This window comes from Homalodisca vitripennis, chromosome 1 (assembly GCF_021130785.1).
Source record: "Homalodisca vitripennis isolate AUS2020 chromosome 1, UT_GWSS_2.1, whole genome shotgun sequence".
NCBI classification, from domain to species: domain Eukaryota; kingdom Metazoa; phylum Arthropoda; class Insecta; order Hemiptera; family Cicadellidae; genus Homalodisca; species Homalodisca vitripennis.
In genome coordinates this window covers 61,044,736-61,071,441 of record NC_060207.1, presented here as the reverse complement: position 1 = coordinate 61,071,441, position 26,706 = coordinate 61,044,736, and the positions used below count along the sequence as shown (strand labels likewise).

The following is a 26,706-nucleotide window of genomic DNA, read 5'->3' as shown; positions in this document are numbered from 1 at the left end:
CTGACTGCAACTACCTTCTTTCAATTTTATGAATCCCACATTGCCCAAGTTCCACATCATCTCAAAAGACTCAGTAGATCAGACTTGTTGCAAGCTCGAAAAACGCTTTGAAGATCTTTATACCCTTCCAGGTACTAGAAGTTTTCTCAACTACAGACCCTTCGACTGTTTTGGACTATAGAAGCAAGGCCAGTCAGTTGCGATGAAAAACCAAGTCTAACATTCAACAAGAGAAGAGGATTAACTTTAAATGTTAAAGAAGATCTATATCCCTCTCGCTTCATTGCTTGTACATATGACAATCTCTGGTACTATGGAATATTAACAAATGTTACCAAAGAAGATTGAGTTGTAACAGTAAAGTTTCTTCACCCAGCAGGACCATCCCCTTCTTTTTACTGGCCCAGACGAGATGATGTATGTGACGTGCCAATTCCACACATCCTTGCAGTGGTTGAGCCTCTACACACCTCAACGGGAAGGACTTATCAATTCCCACCAGAGTGCACCACATTAGTTGAAAATATATTCAAACAAAAAAATTAGTTCATTAGCTTGCAAATCTTCTCAGTGAAATAGTGACTAATGATATATACATTTGGTGTGTGTAAGTACAGTTTTCAGTATACTTAATTTGTACGTAAATATTAAGTTTATATTTTAATACTGAACCTATAAATCATATCTGAAACTCAAATATTTTAAATTCACATTGCTTACTAAAATATACTTTTCCAAATATAAAAATACAGTTTATATCTTTCCTTTAAAAAGCTATAGTTATTCATTGTTATTGAAAATACCTTACATCACTTGTAATTAATATATTGAAACTTGCAATGCATTTTAGAAATAAAACAAACAAAATACACAGAATGTTTATTTTACTATTATTAAGGGCACCCCCAAACGCCAAATATTTTTAAAAAATACATTTTCTGATTATTATTGATTATTATTCTCTAGAAATTCCTCTTTCCAGTGATATATAACACTTCATATATATAAAGCTCTAAATTAGATAGAAAATTATTTGAATATATATGCTTGCAACGTAATTTTTTAGCAGATATTTGCGACAACATTTGTGTTTAGCATCATTTTACTTTTTATAGTGCTACTAGTTATTTTTTTCAGTATATGCCCTATGGTGAGGATATAAAAATAAGTAAATTGGAGTGTATAGGGCATATTAAAAAAAGAATGGGAACTCAATTGCGTACACTGAAACAGAAATCAAAAAACACAAAGCTTGCTGATGGTAAGCCGCTTTCAGGAAAAAATCGACTAACAGATTTAGCTGTTCAAAAGCTTCAGATTTTTTATGGCCTAGCTATAAGAAGGAATTGTCACAGCCTGAATGATATGAAAAAAGCAGTCTGGGCCACTTACTTTCATTTCATGTCAAGTAACAATGAGCCACGTCATGAACTCTGTCCTAAAGAACCTGATATGTGGTGTAAGTACAACATTGCAGTTATCGAGGGCAAAGAATATGACCACGACAAGCACTTTCACCTTCCTGAAATCATAATGTCAGAAGTAAAGCCAATATTTAGAGATCTCTCTAACCCTGAATTGTTAAAAAAAATGCTTAGCTGGTAAAACACAAAACCCAAACGAAGCCTTGAATAATCTTATTTGGACCCGTGTGCCTAAAAGGACCTTCGTAGGCCTACCAACATTAAAATTTGGTGCCCAAGATGCTGTATTGTATTGTCTTTCAATGATGGCTATTCAAGCAAATGTAAAGTAATTGAGCACCTAGGGCTACAATTAGGTAAGCACTTCATTGAGGCTATGCATCGCCTAGACAAATACCAAATACATAAAAGTGAAAAGGCCGCAGAAGGATTGGAAAAAAGATCATACAGAGCAGGACCTTGCTTAAAAGGAGACTTGAGGACCAGTACCAAGATGCAGAAGTCCAAGACAACCCAGCATATGCTGCTGGAGGGCACTAAATGTGAGTAAATAGCAAAAATATATGATTTTATTTGAGTTTTTGTTGATTTTCCGAAAGTTGAATTTTTAATATTTTGAAGACACATAAGTAAAAAAGTATTAAAGGTAGACCAATAAAACTTTCAGGACATCTTTATATGGGCTTATGCTAGTTTCCTGTGAGAGCATATTTGAATTGAGTCACTAACTTTTGAGATATTGATTTTTCTATTAAATGAAATTTGTAAAAATAAAGTATAATTAAAAAAAAAATTAAAATAATATTATAATTGGTTGTATTCAAAAATCCTCTCACCACAACCTAGCAAAAGGTATCCTCTAAGTACTGTAAAAGTTTCATCTAGATATCTCTTTTAGTCTTTGAGTAATGTGTCCTACAGTTAACATTATGTTTAAATGGCGTTCGGGCTCCCCTTAACTTAAAGCCCATATTATGCAGATAATAAAGAAAAAAGATTTCTTGATTATCTCATTCCCTTTTTGAGATATTGAATTTAATGTTAAACCATATTTGAGTTTTTAAACTAAAAAAATCAAAAATTTAATTCTTTATAATATTTTAGGTTTAACTTAGACTATTGAGGTATATTTTTCAAATTCCTTAGTACTCAACGAACCTGCCTTGAAAATTTCATAAAGATTGAGTGTCAAATGAGGAAGTGAGAAATTATTTACTTTTCTATGTCATGTTGGCGCTAACCAGAGTGCGGGAATTGAAAACCGTAAAAACTTTAAAGTGCCATAACTGGAAAACTATAAGTGAGATAAAAATTCCAAATTTAGTAGTTTTACTTAGGCCTATCTTTACATATTGAACAAAGCTAGTAAGTTTCATACAAATCTGAGATGGTGGGTGAAAAAATTATTTTTTTCTGGTTGAATGGCGTGGAATGACCCGAAAGTTAACTATCATTTTGAATTCGATGAAGTCACTTATTAGAATTTAAAATATTTTTTTAATCATCTGTAAAAGTGTTTACAGACGAAATAAGTTAATTGTTTTACAAATTAATTAATCAGAATCGGTTGGTTATATCAACGACTACAATTTAGTAATATCGCTTGTCAATATCGATATGAAAAACCACATCTATTTATCGTACTCTACCCTATGACTGTCTAATTCTGTTACAGCCTCCCTGCTGTACAATTGAGTAAATAAGAGATTTCACAACAAATATTTCTTACTAGGCTATTCATAATAATTTACATTTAATACAAATAACAATCAAGAGCAAAACATTTGTAACCAAACTGAAAGATAAGCCTAGACATGAAGTGATTTTACACGAATTAGGCTACAGTTCTTACACAAAATTATTGTTAAAAATTAAATAAAGCATGAGGATAATACACAAAGTATATTGTTAAAATGATACATGTTAGTCCTTAACCTAATTGCCTATATTACGACAAATCTAGCCAAAACGCCTTACCTTTTCTAGGAAATTGACAGCTAACGTACAAATTATAATTTAAATTAAATGCAAACTCACAAACGATCCACAACACTTTTTCAAAATTTAAAACACCAATTGCTCTTGCAATTTATATAAAGAGATAAATTTCCTTAAATATATCTAATCGATGAATCAACATTGAATTATTTAGTATACTATAACAATACACACAGCTTTTAGTACGCCATGGAAGATGATTAAAAAAATAACTCTAAACGTCTACGACGAAGAGAACAACCTATTGGATACAGCTGACTTTAATGAGCGGAAACGTACAAAATGTCATTAAGTCCAACCAAAGCCAACCGAATTTACCATCATGAGCAAATATAGTATTTTGAATTATAAAGGCATTGCATAGTAATGAATTATATCAAGAGTCCCTACAAAAATGGACGTAAATAAATAAACTATAATATATAAATAAATTGCACCATCAGTTATAAATATTATTGTAAATAAATCTGGGGGTAGATTTTAATAAGCGGCCTACACCCGTTATTCGATTGCTATTATCGAATGGGTTGATTGTTTTAATCCGAAGGATAATTCGATTTTACAATATATAATATATATTACATATAACTTCTGATTTCAACTTATCAGTTATAGTAATATTAATGTAAGCAATAAACAACTAAAAGTAATTAATATTTTGAGACTTTGGAAATGGCGACGAATATGAGGAAAATATGTGAGATATTCCTCACAAGTGACGAGATTTGTTTAAGTGGCTTCAACATGTGGGTTTGATTCCTGGTAACCCATAGGGAGAATTCTTTCCTTCAATTCACAAAAGCGGTTACTCATTGATATCAAGCTGGGCAAGTTATAAATATTGTAAGGTTTCATTGATACTAAGTCTAGGCCATAGTTGGTTTTGTTGTTTTGTAATGTTAGTGTAAAATTTGTGTATTTAAAATTGTAATGTACGAGATAGTAATTTATTATAAATCTTATAGTGTACGATTTTTACATACATCGCAGTTGGATAATATATCGAATTGTTCGATAATAGCAATCGAAGAACGAGTGTAGGCCGCTTATTAGTCTCCCCAAATGTAGTTCACATAATAATAGATATATGATTTAAATGACAAAAATTACATATTTTATAAAAATCAAGTTATAAACTTGATCAATAAAATAATGTAAGTTAACCACAGATGAAGTATCACATACACATATGCGTTTTTTTCTCACTTACGCAAGCAGGTGATTGGGACTGATGACAGTTTCAACATGCCTACTACCCTTTCAGAATTAAACTTCTTTAGATATTTCTTATTTGCCATTTCATCTGAAAATGATGCTTAAATAAAGTGTGAGTTAAAAGTATGGATACAATTTGTCAAGTTTTTAAGGATAAATAAAGAGGGATGGAACTCGGGACACCTTTCTTGGAAATAGAAGTTAACTTTTTAGTCACTGTTACAACCCCAAATGAGATTTTGTGAGGCGGCTCAAAATTGTTAAATGTAAAGATCCATTAAGTGAAATCTCGTTTGAAAGGTCTCTATAAAAGGAGAACAGTGGAAACTAGAGCTTTCTAGCTCAACCCAGTACAAAATGACAGCTAACTGAAATTAATTAAAAATTAAATGAGGCTAAACATGAACATCCACATTTAGAAGGTAAATAACTTTAATAGACAACCACTTTTCTTACAAAATCAAACCTGTTTTACAGTTATTAACTGCTGCAGGGCAAGCCCCCCCCTTATACTATCAGTTTGAGGAAGTCCATTTTCATGTTCAGTTTATAGTTGGAATTAACAAAGTTAAGATGTGTTTTTGTGATACTTTACGTTAAAATGGAATGTTTACATGAGCAATAGCGTAGTATGATCCTGATGATGCGAGCCTATGCGGAGACCGGGTGAAATCTTATGATGAAGTAAGGAATTTATTTAATGACACTTATCCCAATCGAACCCTGTATATAGTTCAGGAATTTAAAAAAATTCAACATTTTCAGGAAATATGCAGCGTTAAAGACTACCCCAAACTTGGACGGTCAAAATCGGTTACAAACGAAGCACTGACGTTTTATAGTCTATTGTAGAAGATCCTCATGCCTCAAAAATAAATGTTTCTCAAATATTAGGTATGCCACAAACATCAGTTTGTAAAGTTTTACATGATTGTGGTTATAAAGCGCACAAAATTCGTTTAGTTCATAAGCTAAATGAGGACGATTTTGATCGTCGAGTAGAATTTTGTGAAATAATTATGTGGAACATTCATAATAATACAATTAGATAAAACAACATTACTTCTCAGATGAAGGAACTTTCATGCTAAACGGTAACGTTAACAGACACAATGCTCGTTATTGGGTTGATGTTGACCCTTACTGGATGAGAGACCAACATACCCAGCACTCCGAAAAATTAAACATTTGGTTTGGCATTGTGAGGGATCAGTTTGTTGGGCCCTTTTTTATTGATGGAAACCTTAATGCCAAGGTATACCAGGAAATGTTACAAAATCAGGTTTATCCAGCTGTCTAAGTAGCAATCAACAACTGTAATGAAGTTTGGTTTCAGCAGGATGGAGCAACTCCACACTAGCCTGCATATCCGCGAGTATTTAGACAATATTTTTCCAAGTCACTGGTTAGGCAGAAAAGGAAGTATCGAGTGACCTCCAAAATCGCCAGATCTATCTACACTTGACTACTTTGTGTGGTGTCACGTTAAAGTATATGAAACGAAACCTCAGTGCATTAATGGCTTTAGGGATAGAATAGTAGTGGAAATTCACAAAAACTTGCTTGAATCCGTACTTCCATAATTGGCAAAGTAAACTGAGACTCTAAGAATGTAATTTATCAAATTAATTGTAAGTTTTGTAACAATCAGTACATTGGACAAACATCTAACCACCTTAGAGTCAGAATAACAGGGCACAGATTTAATATTTTTCATAAAGACAAGGAGAAGCCATTGGCCAAACATGCTGCTGAGCACAGAAAAAACAAAATTGAAGAATGTTATGATCTTAAAGGAATTAATAAAGTCTTCCCTTGTCCTAAAGTAAATTTAAATAGATTAAAATTAAAACATCTCGATCAGTTACTTCTAAAATCTAAATACCCAAATAGTGTAAATTTAAGATAAAATTTTCCAAATTTTTCTTCTGTGCCATTAATGATATAACAGCTGGGTCTTTGAATGTTTTAGTTGCGTATTTACATTTTTGGTTGTTTACTTCTTATTTGTTGTGTTCTTGTTCTTTTTATATTTATATTTTGCTTCCTGAAGATGTGGGTATCAAATCCCACGATATATAGAAGCTGTCTGTATGCCCACTCAGTCTATATCAACTTGAATAAAATGTCGAAGGAGAGTCAACCACCACCATTCTCCACAGCTTAATGGAGGAAGTGGAAGATATCTTCAATGAAAAGAAAGTCCTAGTCAGCGTATGTATGGATATTGAAGGAGCTTTTGACCGAGTAACATATTACTCCATGGATGCAGAATTGGAAAGGTTTAATGTTCCTTCGGATGCTGTTAAGTGGATAGTAACCATCTTAAAATGTCCTTAAGTACAGGCTAAGCCAGGAAATAAATCTGCCACTATTATGGCCCGGAAAGGATGCCTTCAGGGAGGGGTCTGTCTCCCCCCTTATGGACTTTGGAAACGAATGGTCTCTTGGCTATAACAGAGGAAATATGTATAAAAGTACAATGTTATACTGATGGCCTATTGCTCTTGGCCAGGGATACCATCTGAGGATTAACCCATCAAATACATGTATAATAACTTTTAAAAGAACAAGAACTCTTTGAACTAGCTCAACTTGTTCTGGAAGATACTATGATAATGTATTCCAAAGTAGTCTTGAATTGCATTCTTGAATGCATTAAATTCAATAATGGGATTTATACATTGGCTAATTCTTTTTCTAGAACCTCAATTAAAGGTGGTGGAGCTGCATTGAGGTTCACAAAACATTCTATATAATTTCAAAAACTTGATATAACTTCACGTGAAGGATCACTGGAAGCTACAGAAATTATAACTAAAATACAGAGTGAGAATTATATAATTATTTGTATCTATAAGCCGCCAAATTCTGGTAATGTATAGACAGTTTTATTGTAAATTATTCAGAATAGTTAACTCACTTGATTCTGGTTTTAATTGTATTCTGATGGGAGATTTTAATATTGATATTTTGTGCACTAAACACTTACAATAAATTTAAACTAAAGACTTTTCTTAACGAATTCAATTTTAGTTATCTGATAAGCGAACAACCAGAGTAACTCAGAATACAAATTCAAATTTGAATAACATATCAAACAATAAAAATTTGGTTTTAACAAAGTAACTTCAAAAGTCATAATTACAGGATTATTAGATCACTTTGGTATCACACTTAATATTCCAATTAATAATGCAACAGAAAATTCCTGAAAGCGAATACCAACAAAAGCAAGGTCTTGCAATGCTGAAAATTTACACATATTAAAATATTTTCATCAAAAAGAAAACTGGTATACAGTAGAACCCCTCATATCCGGCCTCGGTTTTACCGCATCTCGGTTTATCCGGCCACTTCCCGGAAGCCAATATCGAAATTTATTTACCACGGCTTGCAGACGCGCAGTTGCATGCACTAGTCTCCCACGACTCTTGCGTTATTTTGGTGTATCTATTTGTTTACATTTTCCTGTGTTGTCCTCAGTTGAGCTAATAGGTTTAACCTGTAAACAGTTCGTTGATTATTTCCAGTGCGGTTAGTACAGTACAGTACAATTGTTTTGTTTCGTCAAGTGCTGTGTAATGTAGGTTGGTTTATCCGGCCGAATCGTTATCCGGCCAGGGGCTCGGTTCCGTGGTGGCCGGATATGAGGGGTTCTACTGTATAGTAACATCAAGTTGTGATATCAACAAGCACTATATATTCTATTTTTGTTGAAATATTAAATTATAATCTTGATATTTGTTGCCCAATTAAAAATAAAAACACTATAAAGCAGATTAAAGATAAAACTCCTTGGATAACTAAAGAAATTACTGAGACAAAAATATTTTAATTTTTCTTGAATCACTTTAGTTTGAAGTCGTAATAATTTTACATTTAAAAATCTTTTGAAAATGCAAAAGCGAAAATATGAGTCTGTTAAGAAAAATAAAACAAGAATATATGACAAATAAAATTTTGAATTAAAAATACTTAAATGCTGGTACATGGAAAATCATAAACAGAGATTTAGGAACAAATACAAAATCGTAAAGCTAACATTTCACTAAGAAACAATATTGATTTGATAACTGATGCCAATGTTATTGCCAGTCAGTTCAATGAATATTTTTAAAGCATCCCTGCACAATTGGCTATTAATTTTAGTAATCTGAGTTACTCTTTCAGACATAACAAGTACTAATTTATTAAAAAATATTTCAAATGCTATACCAGGACCTCTGTCATCAATAAATAATACAGGATTTAAATCAGGGATTTTTCAAAATAGTCTTAAATTTTTTTAAGATTGTGCCCATTTTTAAAAAAAGGGAAACTGCTCAGAAATTGACTATAGACTAGTTGTACTTTTTCCTGTTACAGTAGAACCTCGGTTAACCGAGGTAATTGGGACCGAGGGTACCTCGGATACGGCGAACCTCGGATAACACGGAACGTAACCTAAAAATCGTTACCGGGGCTAAAAATAGCTCAAGATATACTAAAAAACATGAACAAAAGTTATTAACTGAAACTGTTGTTTAGTTTATTAGTACAAGAAATGTTATTAGTACGCAATAAAATCGTGAGAGGAAACGGTAACACTCACAATACTAAACACTGTTTTAATATAACACTCAATTTATTGCACAACTGAATACGTATGATATATATAGGCTACACAATGTACAGAAGTTTAGTTACAGTACAGTATTCCTGTTTACAAAATTAAATCAAAGAAATGAAAATTAATTTACTGTACATTGTACAAAAATAAACAAAGTAAGCTAATCTTTTTTCCCAAAGAAAATCAGTTATTGTTTTTTGACTTAGATTAGAGGATCTTAGGCTAGCCGCCCTGTTGCGCCAGCGTCGCAGCCAAACTAAATCGTTTGTTGTTGCGGTTTCTTGTTGTTCAATGTATGCCAGTGCTCCCTCGATCGTTCTTAGACCTTCTGTATGTGATATTTTCTCAGTCGCCCCATCAGGTTCATCGCTGTAAAAAAAACTTTTGTTTTACGTAACCGTAACGCAATCAAAAGGCAGCAGTTGGAATTGGTATGAAATTAGTTTTGGATTGATGAATGGGCAACATTTAACTAAAGTGTAACAAATATACTGTAGTTGTGTTAAAAAATTGATGTTGGATTATGTTTTTATGTTAAAATTTTGCATAAATAAAAAATCAAAAACTTACTTGTCATCATCTTCTGGTTGGTTGAGCATCTGGATAATCACGTCATCAGTTAGTTTAGGGCCTGATCCTCATCTCCATTGATCCATTCACTGATGTCCTCTGCACTGATGGGCTCAGCCACTGGAAGGTGGTTACAAAGATTCACAAGCTCTTCATTTTCAGGAGGACATGCTCTTGGCTGGTTTTTCAGGAGCAGCTGTCTCTTGGCGGCTTGCCTTTTCAATTCCGAAAAGTTTTGCGCCATGACCTTCTTATAGTGTCCTCCTCCTAACGTTATCCCAAGCTTCTGACACCCAGTAGACAACATCTTTCATTGTGATTAACTTGAGAGCATCAGTGACACCCAGCCCGTCCTCTAGCTTCTCCAGTAGATTTCTAAAGCAGCCTCTTTTTGTAGTTTCGCTTAAAAGTTTCTAGAACTCCCTGGTCTAGAGGCTGGATGAGGGCAGTAAACGTTTGGAGGCAAAAATAAGGCTCTAATGCCATCGCTGACTAGCTCATCAGCATCTGGATGGGACGAAGCGTTGTCAAGAATAAGAAGGGCCTTGCGAGGGAGTTTTTTGTTCTCCAAGAAAGTCGTCAAACGACTGGAACGAATTCCTCAAAAAACCATTGTTTGAAAATCCGCGAGTCCATCCATGCGTTTTTCTGGTTTGTGTATGTGCTGGGAAATGTGTCCACATTAGTATTTTTAAAAGCACGTGGCTTTTTATACTTGCCTATTACAACTGGTTTGAGTTTCAAAACTTCCTGCAGCATTGGCACATCCTAAAACTGTAACTCGATCTTTTAGATTTCTTTATACCAGGAGCTGATGTTTCCTGCTGGACTGGCTAAAGTTTTTGAGGGCAACATTCTGAAGTTAAGGGCCTGTCTCATCACAGTTGAATATTTGATCGGAATGTAAGACCCTCACTCAAAATCAATTTTCTTATTTTTTCTTCAAAAACTGTCACATCAGTTTCATTACCTGAAAGTTTTTTCCCCAGATATATTAAGTTGCCGCACTCCATAACGGTTCTTCCATCGCATTAACCACCCGGAACTAGCGGTAAAAGGTTCATCGCCATCGCCAAAAGATTTATGGAAAATCTAGCGCTTTTGCCTGCAAAATAGGCCCACTTATTGGACTTCCCCTTGCTCTCATTTCCGAAAACCATAAGAATAAAGCCTCGGAAGTTTTTTTCATACTCACACTTTTTAAACGTTTTTCTCTCTGAATTTGCAATTGGAATTTAAGCTCTGAGCACCCCATTTTTCTAACTCAGCCCTCTTCCTCCTCCAATCTCCGACGGTAACCTCACCAAACACCCCAAGTCTTTAGCGACTGTTCTTATTGACTCACCATTGTCCAGACGACGAATCGCATTTAGTTTAGTCTCTATAAGGACACAACGACACGTTTGCGTTTAGCACTCATTTACACCTACTGTAACTGCACTTAAACACACAATAAAAAAACAGTGATAGGACACTTGACTTGTAAAAGTAAACAAAGGACTGCCACTGAGACGAAATGGCGTCTTCGGGCAGACCGATGATGCACGAACACATCCGAGCTGAAGCTGTACACCAGGACAGCCCACTAGATGCGCAATAAGCTACGGAGTCGAATCGGGGTGGTGGGGAGAGCGAGTGGCTCAGTCCGCGTCTCGGCATTGAAACAGTTCGCATTGGTCCGGCGGCGAGCGGTGTCGGGTTACAACACCTGCAGCTGCTCTGGCGAGCGGTGTCGGGTGACAGTGCCGTATGCATTCGGCAAAGATAAGCGCTAAGCTACGCAAATATTTGGCCGAGGAAACACAAACAGTTGCCAACAATTTACTGTACAGTAGTTTTAACGCATTGCAGGCTAGCGTGCGTATTGCGATAAAAGGAGCACCCAAACGCTCATTACTGTACGTAGTTTGTGCGTGTTTCTTTTGCTTTTTAAATAAAAAAAATCGTCCGAGGACGGCCCTCGGTTAACCCGGAGTCTCGGTTAAGCGAGGCTCGGTTAACCGAGGTTCTACTGTATCTCTAAAGTTTTGAGAAAGTTATTTGCAATAGGTTACTTGATTTTCTAGAAGCTAAGAGCATACTTTTTGTAAATCAATATGGATTCACTAGGGGAAAATCCACTTTCTCATCCATAATCAAATTTCTTAATGAAATAATGAAAAGAATAATAAATGGTGATGTGGTGTGTTTCTGGATTTATAAAAAGCTTTTGACTGTGTAAATATAAATATTTTGCTTGATAAATTAGAAAACTATGGAATAAGAGGGACACCTCACGATTTACTGAAATCTTACTTAGTCTGTCGGTAACAGTTTGTTGGTATAAGAAATGATCAGGCTGAAGTCACATCTATAAGAGCAGACATTAAGTAAGGTGTGCTCCAGGGTTCCGTTCTTGGAATTTAATATATATTAAATAGCTCATTGCTATTTAATATATATTAATGACATTGGAAATGTAAACCAGACCATTTTATATGCAGATGACACCTATATTATATAAACACAAAACTTTGGAGGATTTAGAAATCATAGGAAATATACAAGTTAATAATATAGTGCAATACTCTAATGCAAATTTTTAACAGTAAATGGAAAAAAACAACAGCTGTAAATTTTACTTCAAATAAAAAATCTTCCTTTGAAATTCAAATAGCAGTTGAAAATTTAGTGATACTAATGTATGATTCTACAAAATTTCTTGGATTGATTGTCAACAAAAATTTAAATTGGAATAACCATATAACTACTCTTTGTTTAAAGTTAACTAAAGCAATATTTATGATTAGAAAACTGTCTGAATTCTGTAATGAAAAAGCTCTTAATATAGTATAGTATGCATTTTGTTATTCCCAATTGGTTTATTGTATTAAAATGTGGAGAAATACATTTAAAAAGAACATTAAAACAAATTTATTAATAAAAAAAAACAGTACTTCACATTTCTGGTATTGGTTATAAAGATTAATGTAAACACACATTTCAAGAACTTCATATTATGACAGTCCCTTGTTTAGTTGTGTATAAACTGTTGCTTTATATGGCTACGTAACAAAAAAAACTGACTCCCAAACAATATTCATTAGCAACATTATCTTTTGGACCAAAATTATGAAATGCACTGCCAAATAGATTAAGTTCACTGCCATTTGGTATTTTCAAAAGACAAATTGGCCTTTTCCTCTTGGGACACCCATTTTATTAAGTGGATGAATTTTTTTGGGATTAATAATAAGTTTATTGTTAATTAACAGTTATTGTTAATCTTAGAAAATGCTTTTATCTGTGCTGTAAAGGATTTTTTTTAATAATTTAATTTGTTTTAATAGATGTTTTATTTATTTAATGTATTGCTTCTTTTAAAGGTTTGGTTAAACTAGAGGATTCCATTGCTCTTAACTTTGAAGTGTACAATTCTTAAAGGATAAAGGAACAGTTATAGAATATATTACATGTTTCATTATATCCAGAGGTATTTCATCCCACTGAGATGATTTTTGTATGATTTTATCACTTTGACAACATCATCTGATGACACATTACCAAATTTAAATTTAAAAATTTACATTCAAGATCAGTTTGTACTAAGTTAAGGGCCTCTTTTTCACAAGGCCGAGCCTTAATTTCTTTGGCTAATTCTGAAAATTATTTGTAGAAGAATTATGCAATTTCCTTTCCATCTTTAATAACCCTATCTATTACTATCCAACACAACAGGTGGAAAATTTTTAACAGATTTCTTATATCAAAGCTCGGATTTAACTAAATGCTAAGCAACTTTATTTTTATTTTCAGAATCTTTTATGAAATTATAATAATAAATTTGCTTGGATTTATTATAGACATTGTAATCTTTTACATAATTTATAAAGTTTAGATTGTTTGACCAGCTTACTAAGCTTCCTCTTTTTAATGCATGAAATTCGAATTCCTTTTGCCATCCATTTTTTAATTTGGGACTGTTTGGTTTTGTTAGCAGAGAATTTTAATGGAAACGATTCTTTACATACATTTTGAAAGTAGTTAAAGAATTTGAACAGTTCTCAGCAAAATCATTTGAAACATTCCACTTAGTGCCTCTTACTCTACTTATAAATCTATAAAGAGCTTTTTTAGAAAAAATCCGTCTTTTTACTCTAAGTTTTGTATTGTCATTCTTGGAAATAAGATCTTTAGAAATATCTAAAAAAGACTGCCTTGTGATCCGACAAACCCAATTCCAAATTCATTGTTTGAGATTCAAAAGATGATTTAAATTTAAAAGTTAAAATATTATCAATGCAAGAATTTGTATTAAATTAAAAATTAATATTATTAAAATATATATTATTATAAATCATTGATTATATTTGAAGTACCAGTTGAATGTGGCTTTTAAGTACTGTGCGTCAGAAAAATGGGGAAAGGACACGGAATATGGAGGAAGGTGACTTTCATGAGGTAGAGAGAGGAAAATATGTGAGGATACTTTGTTAATTCCACTGCTTATGTCTTACTAAAGGAGAGAAGTTAAAATAAAACACATCTGCATCTCAAATTGTTTCTTTTTACAAAATGTATCATTGTACATAGTTCCTAGCTAATGATTTATCAATTATAATGACATGTACATAACTTTTACAGTGCTTAAAGCTTAAAACTAATTATTAACATCATTACAGTAAATTTATTATACAATATATTACATTCTATTTACATACGACTCGGACTTGTAAAGTTCATTATGAACTACGGTACGTTGGTCCCGATCTCAAGAAATGCAGGAAACAGTCAAAAAGTGGCTACTAATTAGAGAAATAATACATATATTGCATTACTCCTTATTTATTCACCTAACAAACAACTAACAAACTAAACAACAATAACAATTTAACTAAGCATGCTGACAAAATTATAGCTTTAAATATTCAAATTCAGAGTTACACCCTGCTGGAAATGACACTATTAGTAAGAGCATATGAGGAAGTTATGAATTCGCCTGCCATATATAAGTAACTACCATCTAGGGTTCACGATTTGCCTTTTACAAAAAGGAAACAAGTGTCAGGTGGTGTACAAAATGTGTCCACAGAATAATTAACACATTGTTTATAAGTTGATGCAACTAACTTTTATTCCTAAAGGACTAAAAACTTGTCAATATTGTTGTAAAAATCAATTTAAATTAAATTGGTTTATAAAATGTATATTGAATTGAAATTTAATCAATAAAAACAGTCTTAACTGTGTATTAAGATATCATGAAAATATATCTGTGCAAGGTAAAATTCCAAAACTTATCTAACCAACTGAAAATTGAGTAAAACTGACCTCATGAACTGAAAAGTCTAGTAATATATAGTGGACCTCCAGTTATCCGGCTTCCTTTATCAGAACTTCCAGATTACTCAGCTCTGTCCCAACCCAATTATAACATTGTAAAAATTGGGATGGCACAAGTAAGTACTGAACAATGTTATTGATCAGGCTTATTGCAATTACAATGACTTGGTGAATAACTGTGAACTGATGTTATTGATTGGACTTGCTAGGCTCTTACTCAAGGTCACTGGGAGCACACACTTTTACAATAGTATACAAGCTGTGCAGCTGGCAAAATGGGAATTTCACAACATCAGTTTGTTTATGTTGCGATAATACAATAGTAAAATATTTTACTAAGATCCTAAAATGAATTCTGTGTGATTTACTAAACCCATGCCCCCTATAAGCTCTTTAATCTATGAGCAGTAATTGCACAAGAGTTAAGTACTCACCTAACATCTGCAAATGTTGGGCCTGTAACCAGGGGCATGCATATAGGGAGAGGCGCAAAGGATAAAATTGAAGAGGAAATAATAATGCTATTATTGTATTTTTAACTTCATTATAGAACTTAATTTGTACTATAATATATTTCCTATGCTCACAACCACTTACTTAATCCATAAAGTGTAATGCTGTCTATCACAGTTATTTAATAATCTGAATAATTTGATGTTTCGGAGATATATCAGATGCAAGAGCGTTAAGTGCTGTAACGAGAAGTGATATGGCAAAGTAGGGTGTTGTTAAGTGTTAATTCTTAGACCACTATGAGCACTTCAATCATTTGAAACATTTTTATTTCAAAACATTCCCTCCAATAATGTGTTGTGTTGGCTTCATCCCACTTAATGTAATAGTTTTTTTATCAGTGTCCTCACCATGTCTTGAATAATTTATCTCTTGCATATTTCACATTGTTTTATACCTGAAGAAAAGAGCAAAGACCAGTTCTCGAATACTCATGTTTCTGTTGTTGTAAAACAAAACTATGGCAAATGTCCGTAATATTCTTTCAAATCACCCACCAACAATAGTGAACATTAAACAAAGAAATTCGTTATTTAAACAGGGGTGTTATAACAGTATACAAGTTACACACGCATTATCTGATGTCTGCAGATTAATTAGCTTACCGTACACTTTATTCCTTGACTTTAAAAAGTCCATAGTTATGAAACTTCTGGATTAATTTAGATTTGACAAGTTAAGGGTGCAGCAGACCGGAAGTTGCATTACTGGTCTGAAGATAAAATGAGAAACATTGAGGAACAAACTCAACCTTACCTGTGTAAAAATAAAGTTTCATGCACAATTTAAAATCTATAGCTCAATTTGTTCTCAATGTCTCACAGAGTGATAAACTTTGCTAACATTATGCGGAATTCCATCGACAGATAGGCACACAATTGAACTTGATGTGGCCCATTATAGAAATAGGGTAGGATTAAATTGAAATGCCTGTCACATAATAGTGTTTGCTAAGTTTCAAGGTCATGAGGCTTACTCAAGGGCTTTCTGGTGGGATATATCCTGTTGTCAAAAAAAGTCATGACTTTACTATCACTAAAAAGAACTAAAATTTGTCTTATAATCATGACGTATCCTAAACGGCATCCTGGCCAGATCAGAGACAATATGGAGGGACATGCACCACCATAGAACTCAATTTTCCTTATATAGAAATGATTTTTTTGTGCAAAAATATTCCAAATCTATAGCTAAATTAATTCTCAAAATATCGCAATGAGTGAGTGGCTTTGCTAACACTTGGTCAATTCCTGCAAAATTTGCACATGCATTACCATCCAATTTGATTTTGTATTTGTACATATAAAGTTTCATAGTTATAAAAATATCTCTGTGAATGAGTGAATGATAGACTTTGCTAATGCTCAGCAAAATCTCATGGATGGATATGTACCATGATCAAAGTTAATCTTACCTATGTAGAAATAAAGTTTCTTACAAAATTCCAATTCTAGAATCCAATTTTTGTCAATATATTCCTCTAGTGATTTGCTTCATTAATGCTCAGGTATGAAACATGCATTATCTCCAACTTCATCTCGCCTATGTTCTTGCAAAATTTCAAGTCTATAGATCAATTCGTTTTTGATATATAACATAGTGATAAGCCTGACTATAGCTCAGCCACATTCAATGGACGATATACACCACTATCAAATTCAATCTGGCCAATGTTGAAATGATAGCTCATACAAAATTTGAAATCAATTGTCAATTGGTATTAGAGATATTCCCTGAGTGTAGGCTCCAATAACCCACAGAAGGTTGGAGGAGGTGGGCAAGAAATGTTTTTGCATTGGGCAACAAAATAGCTTGTGTTGTCCTTAGTATTGACCTGTTAAACTTAGTTCTATCTTGCGTTGCTGCCTTGACTTATGTAAGCGGAAGTGTTAACCACTCCATTAAACTCCACTCCATCTTTATCTTTGTCTTCCATTTAAATGATAAAGAGGTGGCTAGTTATTGATATTTTCGATATCTTTATCAGTTATTCAAAAAGAATATCTCAAACTTGTTTGCACTTCATCATCCAAATAGTACTCAAGTAGTTAAAAAAAAAAATAAAAACATTTGGATGTTTAACTGGCTATACATTAACAAAACCTATCACTTATGGGGCTGGAAAAATTTCATTATTGTCTGTCCATCTACACAATATCTCAAAAACAAGCTGACTTATTGACTAGAAATTTTGCATGAAGCTTCAATTCAAGCTGCAAACACTTACGTTCGATGATGGTGCATGTTACTCCATGGGATTTGACTGTGTGTTAGCAAATAGTTTTACATTGGTCTTATAGGTAACCATTATGGCAACAGAATAAAAACACTGAGTACAAGCATATGAAATTTTAACATGTGACATTTTTATTCATAGAGTAAAGTGAGAGAACAAACAAAGTGGAGAAACAGAGTTAAAATTTGGTGACAAGATTTGATTTGAGAGCACTCTTCCATTGTCGACTCTCTCACCCACTTGAAATTACAATATTTTTACACTGCTATACAGAATTTTAATTAATAAAAATGTGAATGTATTATGTGGCAAGATATTTTGAGAGAGATTTAATCTTTAAACTTTGTATGAAACTTCATTTCTATATAGACAAAAAAGAGTTCTATGCATGGTGCATGTCCAACCATGGAATTTGGATGAGCGTAATTGAAGTCTGATATAATTTCTCTTTTGTCTGCCGGGGGATGTAAAAATTTCTTTTCTGTATGATTTTCTGCCTGCCTGCCTGTCTGCTGGACATTTCAAGAATAAAATGAGCTATAGATTTGAAATTTTGCAAGCAACCTCAGCAAACCCTGTTATGCGACATGTGGTGTGGCGTACTCCTATTTTGTTAATTATATCTTTGAAATCAGACATCTCCTATAGTGCTACAATCAAAATTAAGAGTATAAAAGTGCATGAAGTGTAACATAGTTCTTATTGGGAAAGTTCAAGGTCATTTCACTACAGCTAGCTCTTAACATACATGTATAGCAACTCGAGATGGAGTGTGGGTATTTAACTTTTAGATTATATAGCCTTTTTATCATCTTTACTGCCATGTACTGCATTAGGTAGGATAATCAGAGGTCTACTGTACATATCACGTTCTTTGAAAGCAAACTTTTGCTATTTTTGATCTGCCATCTAAGGAAGACCAAATGAATTATATTTTATTATTTGACATTGTGTTTTCAACTAAAAAAAAATCAAATCTGTGTAACTGGTACAATATTATGAGTAATTTTTACCGTTATGCTTGGTTATTTAAATAAATTTCAGTTGTATCCAAACTTGTTTTAATAATGACATGACACCAAAATCATTTTGGAGAGAGAGTTCACCTTCTGTGTTGGGGGAAGTTAAAATTTGAAAACCAAAGATGACTGACAATGAATGAATTCTCTGTCAGCTTGCCATGGTAAAGTAACTACACATTCTAACATAATTTAACTTTTATAACATCTGAATTTAATGTTTGGGTTGCGAAAATTTTAACTATAATCATTGAAATTGTACGATAATTAAGGCATAATAAATAATATGAGGCATCCAAGGGGTTAAGGAAGTGGCCACGGAAGACCGGTGAAGTCTACTGGACCGCCCAATCCTGCATCAGCCTCCAGGAGGCTCATGATGACAGCCATGGCTGCTTCATCATTCCCGTGGTTGTTGATGCTCTGGGCGTCTGCTTGGGGTGACTCTGTCTGCTCAATCATCTCTATCACATCGTCTGGGTCTCCTGATCCATATACAATCAGTTATTCAGTTTCCTTCTTCAAATAATTAAAACTAAGAATTGTTCTCTGAAGATATGAAACAGAGGCTGTGTGTACAGAGAGGTTTATTAAAAAATGAACAGGTATTTTTGTTGATAAGCAATATAGGAAACTTTGTGCTTACAAACTGGACTTACTTATTAACATTGGTTAAACCTACATTGATAGTTTCATTTCCAGTAGTGTTTTCTATCTATATGTTTCAGTATCATTATTACATTTTTATTTGTTGGAATAAAGAATCATTCAGCCTATCTGTACTCAATTTTAATAAAAGCACACAAGCATGTTTAATTTGAGGAAACTTAAAAAGAAACTTCGGTAAATTTGGTCCTTTTACTGTCATGTTGACATGTGAACCACGAGGCCATTAGCTGTGGTTTGTCGCTATACAGCCATGGAGTTTTAGCAGTTTTAAATATGTACTCATAATCAAATAAAAATTATACTAGTTTAGATGATAAAATGATGATTTTTGGTATTCTTTCTTTATGATTATTACTAGTTGATAGGAAAATCAGCAGACTTGCCTTAAAAACTATCTTCTAGGGTCCACTGATTGAAATAACATATGAAAGTACACAAAATTATACATTTTGAATTGAACAGCATTCTTTCTCAACCAGTAGAGAACATTCTGTACCAGTAGAGAATGGTCTCTACTGGTTGAGAAAGATTACAGTGCAATAAAAAATTTCTAATTAAGTGTAAAATATATGTGTACTTTTATGTGTTCTTTCAATTAATGAACTATAAAAGATAGTTTTCAAGGTAAGTCTGCTGATTTTCCTATCAACTAGTAATAATCCTTGGCTTTCAGGCCTTCAAACCTTTCTTTACGATTAGATTATTGAAAAGTAAGTGTATAGGCTATAATTTATTTTATTTTTTTAGATGCTAAGACTTGAAACGCTAAAGATGGATTTCCATAAAACTAGGACATTTTTTAAATCCTGGTCAAAACATTTAGATTAAACATTTAAGTTTTTGTTTACATCTATATTTCCTGAGAAGAAAAATTGTATGTAACAGTTTACATTTAGTGTGATCAAATAGTATGTACAGTGCTGAAAACAGGGTGAAAATTTTGTTTAACTTTGAAGAGATCTTGGGTGCAAGTCTGTCAATACGTTAGAATTGTCTACACTGAGATGTTAGCACTGAAGAGACCAAACACAAATACATAACTTTACTAATGTTTTTAGATTAATTCATAAATTTGAGAAGTAATGTGTCATTTTTACTGGAAATTATGATTACTTTTCAAATAATTTTGTACCTCTCAGTGTTCCTTGCTCTTGAAATTATATTAAGCAGTCATAATAACTGAACAGACCATCCAATAGCAAATACTGATAACCTAATCAACTAATTAAAACCATAATTTAAAAAGGCTCTCACACTGTTACCAGAGTGAGGCATTCTACTTGTTGCCATATTGTTTTAATAATTATTAGAAGTACTCTAGTGACAACTTTTAGAACAATTCTATAATTAATTACTCTTACGGAGATCTGCGTAGGACATACCTGTATCGTTGGCAAGACTAGTGAGAGTGACATTGTTGCGTACAGCACTGGTGTAATTGTTAATCTCGCTCCCTGGACTATTGGCACTATGGTTACTGTTGCATGTTCTAATCAGGCTCTGACTTGGCATCTCGTGAAGCACCGAACTAATCACTTGAGACTGCTATCAAACAATATTACAAGTATATTTATTTGTCCCTCAAAAAGTTAATTACAAATTTTGCACAAACAATTATTTTCATTAAATAGCAACTATAAAAATAGAATTAATTATTACAGTAGAACTCCTTATAACTGACTCCGGTATCCTTATTGTTTCCGGTATCAGCCAATAACGCCAAGAACAACATCATGTGTGTTCAGACTTCTTGAATTTTCATCAATTAATTACTATCTATATACATGAAGGTATGTACTTTAATTGTTTTGGTTAAAACTATTCCACAAATACTGTATACACGGTTTTATTACTGTACGAGTGTTTTTCTCAAATAAATACATTCTTGCTTGGAATAGGGGTTTTTGCTCCTCGAGTTATTTGACCTTATGTATATGACAGAACCATTCTCTGTTCTAATGTTGACTTTTGTACGATTAAATTACAGTTGGATCATTCTCTTCAACAAGCTAAAAAGAACTGGTACTCTGCTAACAGTCTTATTGTAAATGATGATAAGACTGATAATATATTTTGTACGTATAGAAACAACTTAGACCTGGGTGATTGTCTTAAACCTTTCAAGCTCTTGGGAATTGTTTTGGATAGTAAGCTTTTGTGGAAGGTAAATGTAGAAAATATCTGTATAAAGCTTCCTAGAATAATTTTTTTGTTACGAAAACTCATGTTCTGTGTCAATCCTGAGGTTTTGTGAATGATTTACTTTGGACTTTTCTGTACAAATTTGTTATAGTGTTCACTTATGGGACAACGCTACTACTGCCAAGAAAGCATTTTTATGGAAAAAAAGGCAGTTAGGGTAATAGCTGATCTTTTGTCTTGAGAATCTTGTAAACATATTTATTCTAGTTTTAAAATTATGAAATTGAGTTGTATATACATTTTTCAAAATTTAGTTTATGTTAGAGAAAATGTGAATGTTTTAAATTTACATAAGTCTTAAAATGGTTACAATACCACATTTAGACTAAACACCTAGAGTAAGACTGGATACAGTTAATAGCTACAGTTGTCAGCAATTTAGAATATTCAATAAGTTACCATTGAATGTAAGGGATTTGTCTATAAATAAGTTCAAACTAGTTATTTCAACTTGGTTACAATCCAAAGCCTGTTACATGTACAATTGATGAGTACATGGAAAGTAATATGCTTTACTTGTCTAGGGAATTAATGTAGGCCAAAGACATTTTAATAGTTATTTTAATCGTTATTTTTATCTCATTATAGTATCTTTTATGTAATAGAGGACTATTTTAATTTAATGTAATGTAATGATTTAGTAGTGTTCACCCAGCAGGGATCACTTCTGGATGGTTTATACCTACCAGTTGAACCCACCACTGGGCACAGCAAAAACCGATGTGCCACTTCAATCTGGGCAACCTTATGGATGTCCAGTAGTGGCACATCACTAACCGCAAATGTTGAGATTCTGGGGTTCATGGGCAATTCGATAGGTCTAGTCTACTGTGGGAGATGACTGTTGGAGTTGGTGGGGTTTGTTCCCTAACCTCAGAGGTTCCTGTTAACCTCAACTAGGGTGTGCCACCCCCTGCCTACTTTGACTGGAGAGGCTGGTTCAGAGCTGGCCTCCCCTTCTTCTGGGGAGACATGACTGAGATGTAGTGCTCTAATTCTTCCTCATGGACAGGAGGCGGCCCCTACTCCCTAACCTTGCCCTGAATATCCTGTCACTCCGGAAGCAGCGCAAAGGTTCTTACAGGACTAAGTGCAATTTATAAGCTTCTTGTCCTAAGAGAACAAAAAAAAAAAAAATGATTTAGTTGTTGAGCGGTTTGTCCTAAAGCTATATTGGTTCTGAATCAGGATGTTGTGTCTATCCAGATGACACAATAACCTGGAATAGACAACTTTCTCAAGCACTTTTGACAGAGTACAAAAAAGAGCAACAGGCATAGTTATTAACGTCACTCTTCTCCCCCGTCTTAAATATGGGGACAAGCCTTGCAGTTTTATAAACGTCAGGGAAAATTCCTGAAGAAATCGAGGCATTAAATAGATGGGCTAGCGAATCACTGATGACTGTGTATAATTGCTTCAGAAGCAAACTAGAAATTCCATCAGTACCTGTAGACTTCTTTGATTTAATTCACCTGTTCACCAGTAGTCACAAGAGACAGAAACAAAGAATGAACTGGAGTATGTGTTGCTGAATAAAATTAAGTGAAGAATATTTCACCATATTGGAGTGTGATATATCAGTATTAAGGTGAATTATTTATGCCCATTTCATAATGTACATATAATCCGAGTAATCAGTGATCTATGGAGTTACTTATTAGTTGAAATTTCAATGAGTTATAACAAAGACCATTATAATAACAGTGTGTCAAACATTAAAATCAAGAACTCACATCTGCCTGGTTTACAAGTTCTCTGTATGGTGGAGAGTGATTGGCTGGTGAGGTGGAAGAATCCTCTGGTCTCTGTCGAGACATTCCCTCAGCAATCTGCCGCCCGATCTTGCTGGCCTCAATGTGTGAGGAGAGCATGCGATTGGTATCCTGACTACTCAGGGCACTGCCATTAACTGCAATCAAGTCAGTCACAATGAACTACGTTTCAAATTATCAGGGCTTCCTTAGTAATTGAAACCTTTGGTATTGAAAATAAACATTAATATTCTAATTAACAAATACTACATTATTTTTTTAACTTGTCCATAGTTTTCCATCAATGGTACTACTTCTATATTGCATTCTTAAACCTATCTTAGTAATTTTAAGATTATCAAAAAAACAAAAAAAAAGATGAGAATTTATATAAAACTTGTATAACCAGTTATAAATACGTAGGGTACCATGTTTACATAAAATCCATATTTGTACTGGTATAGGATACCCAACCATTGAAAACATAAAATTCTGAAAAAATATATTTTTAAAGGTAACACAAAATTATTTTTTAGGATCCATTCAAGTGTCCACACTTTTAAGTAGCTGGATCCATTTTTTGACATTACTACTCTGTATTTTGCAGTTAGATTGGACTATCAAATAAATACACTGTATTTAACAACACCGAAAATAATAGAAGAAGCTTAAAAAAAAACATTTAAAAATAAATTTGCCAATTATTTTGTTGTAAAAAGTAACAAGCGCTATATCAACTAATGTTGGCACAAGAGGGTGGCCAAGAAGTGAGGAGGGGGGAGGCGATTGCCTTCTCCTCACTCACCTATTAGCCCCTTACTTCCTCCAGGTTTGGTGTGTATTTAAAAATATTATGTGAAACTAACATTACATAAATTCCTGTTACTCTCTTTGAAAGTTACGTATCAAAATCCAATAAAGTTCTAAACCAGATATATAATTTGTAAACAGTACACAATGGTGGCTATTTGATGCACCACAACGATTTTCCTTTTATACTTGTTGACCTGTATTTTTGTATTTCAATAAACTATAACTTATGCATCTCATACGTTAGGAATTTGTTTGCTCTCACATTTGATTTTGTGAAATATGGTACGAATGTTTTAAACAGTCACATTTATAAATGATTGATTGATTTATTTTTATAAAAAGGATGTACTAAGATAAATATTATTTCCAAATTGCAACATTATTCCTTACACCATCATAAAAGTATGAATTTTAAAGGAAAAATCACAAATACACAAGCAGACAGAAAACTTTTAAGGAACTATGTTTACACCAATGATTTTTTATTTTGTCCAAAGAACAACTAAGTATACTATGAATCCTAAAGTTGATACTTAGTTTAGAGACAGCCTGTGTATTGAATTTATCTAAAAATGGACTCCAAAAACTAACTCAGAAAACCCTTGAAGATGATCTGTCACAAATGGGTATGCCAAAAGAATTTTTTACATCTTGGGATGAGTGATCTGCGCTTAGAAAAAATAACTTTTTAAGACAATCTCATTAGTTTTACATATGATTAATTTATTTATACTTTAGTTAATTCCTACACAAATTTAATGCACAAAACAAAAACATTTTTTGTATCTGATAAGAAAAAACTCTGGCTTCTTTTTTCAAAAGTGTTCAAATTTCTTTTTATGTCATTTTACACATTATTATGCTTTTCAATTTAAAGACTCAATTCAAATTTTCCAACTATTTATTATAGTCAGTTAAAAAAAAAATAAAACCTTTCCAACATAAAAAATAAGAAACTCTTTAGTAATTTTTTTAATGAGGAGGCTTTCACTTTTAAAAGGTAAACCATTAAAAAATTGGTAGGCCATTTCAAACCAATTCTTGGCTAGAATAAAAATTAAGTAATTTAATGATAACTTGATCTTTTTCATTATTTAAAGAAAAGGAAACTAAGGTATCTTTATTTGCTAAATTAATGTCCGTTTATTTACGCTAGTACATACAGATGGACAGATGCTCTTGTTAGTTAAAGGAATAAATTTAATTGTACTGAAGTTCCTAATTCTTGAGTTAAACTAACTAATTCTTTAATAGGCTAAGCTTTTGAATGTAAACTACAAATAGATTAGAAAATATAATGTCAGTTTAGCCAACAATGTAGAGAATTAGAAATACTTTTAAATAATTACAAGTACTTAAATGCTAAAATTTACAATTTAATTGACAAAGAAAACACTAGTGTGGTTTTTGTTTTTCAAAACTAATGGTTTAAAATTACACCTTGTGCCAGCTGCAGGGTTAAGATATAATTATATATGGATGTCATAAAAATGTAAAAAGTCCCATGTTTAAAAAAGTATGTAATTTTAAAACAATATTAACATTTGTAATTTATTATGGAATGGCCAATAGCCTTTAATTAGCAGTCAAGCGGGGTTTTTTTAATGTTAGGTTTCAAATTAACACATTTTGATTGATTTTTTAAATTTGAATATATGTGAAACACGTGTAATCAAATAATATATTATTTATGCGATAGTTTCATACCATAGACTGCTTATTTCATACCTTGCAGAACTGTAAATTACAAATAATTGTATAATTCCAATTGTTCTGAAACCAATGGTTCAGCTACCGTACAAAAACAAAAATTGTTGGGGAGTATTAAAAGTTATTTTGTATATTAATACTACTTTGTTCTACCATATGCAGTAACTTGTTATGAGGAAATATACACAGAGTACACATACTTTTTGTAAGATACTTTTTTGTATGAAAGGAGTGATTATTACTTACTTATTACTAATATTACTTGATACATTTTTTGTCATGTAAAGCAGTTATTTCTTGTTACACTGTTATATAAAAAATAATACATGAACAGTGTCCATATATTTTGTAATATTTTGAACTAAGGTTATATTTTGTAAGAAAACATTTTCTGGATTTATAATGGAGACTGGCAACATAACTTACTGTGAGAGGTGCAGAAATCGAAGCTGTTCATTGGTTCATTGGGCTCCGGCGATTCAGAGTGTTCAAACTGACTGCTCTCCACCTTTACACCCCCATAGTCCATTGGCCTGGGAAAAAAATCAATAATATGAAACGTAATATAAAATTTACTACTTGAAGAGGATAGAAAATTTGAAATTTGCAGGGACAATCGATACAAAAGCATTTCTTGATACATATGCTC

The 26,706-nt window shown here is 32.9% G+C and overlaps 2 protein-coding genes across 9 annotated transcripts in view; both read right to left on the bottom strand.

Moving 5' to 3' along the window:
• The window catches only part of LOC124362793 (vacuolar protein sorting-associated protein 4), a 32,449-nt gene extending 28,814 nt beyond the window's left edge, over positions 1–3,635 (bottom strand). The window contains exon 1 of one of the 2 annotated variants that reach the window (XM_046817604.1): positions 3,402–3,635. The gene's annotated coding sequence lies outside the window, so the exon portion shown is untranslated. The remainder of the gene's footprint in view (positions 1–3,401) is intronic. The other variant, XM_046817613.1, reaches the window with a different exon arrangement.
• Positions 3,636–18,937: 15,302 nt separating this feature from the next.
• LOC124362764 (protein cycle-like) overlaps positions 18,938–26,706 on the bottom strand; it is a 158,082-nt gene continuing 150,313 nt past the window's right edge. For 6 of the 7 annotated variants that reach the window (XM_046817579.1, XM_046817589.1, XM_046817571.1 and 3 more), the window contains 4 exons: positions 26,484–26,590; positions 23,517–23,692; positions 20,961–21,123; positions 18,938–19,394 (listed from right to left, as the gene is read on the bottom strand). In XM_046817579.1, the coding sequence (XP_046673535.1) occupies positions 19,213–19,394; positions 20,961–21,123; positions 23,517–23,692; positions 26,484–26,590 (628 nt within the window). In that variant the 3' untranslated portion in view covers positions 18,938–19,212. The remainder of the gene's footprint in view (positions 19,395–20,960; positions 21,124–23,516; positions 23,693–26,483; positions 26,591–26,706) is intronic. The other variant, XM_046817562.1, reaches the window with a different exon arrangement.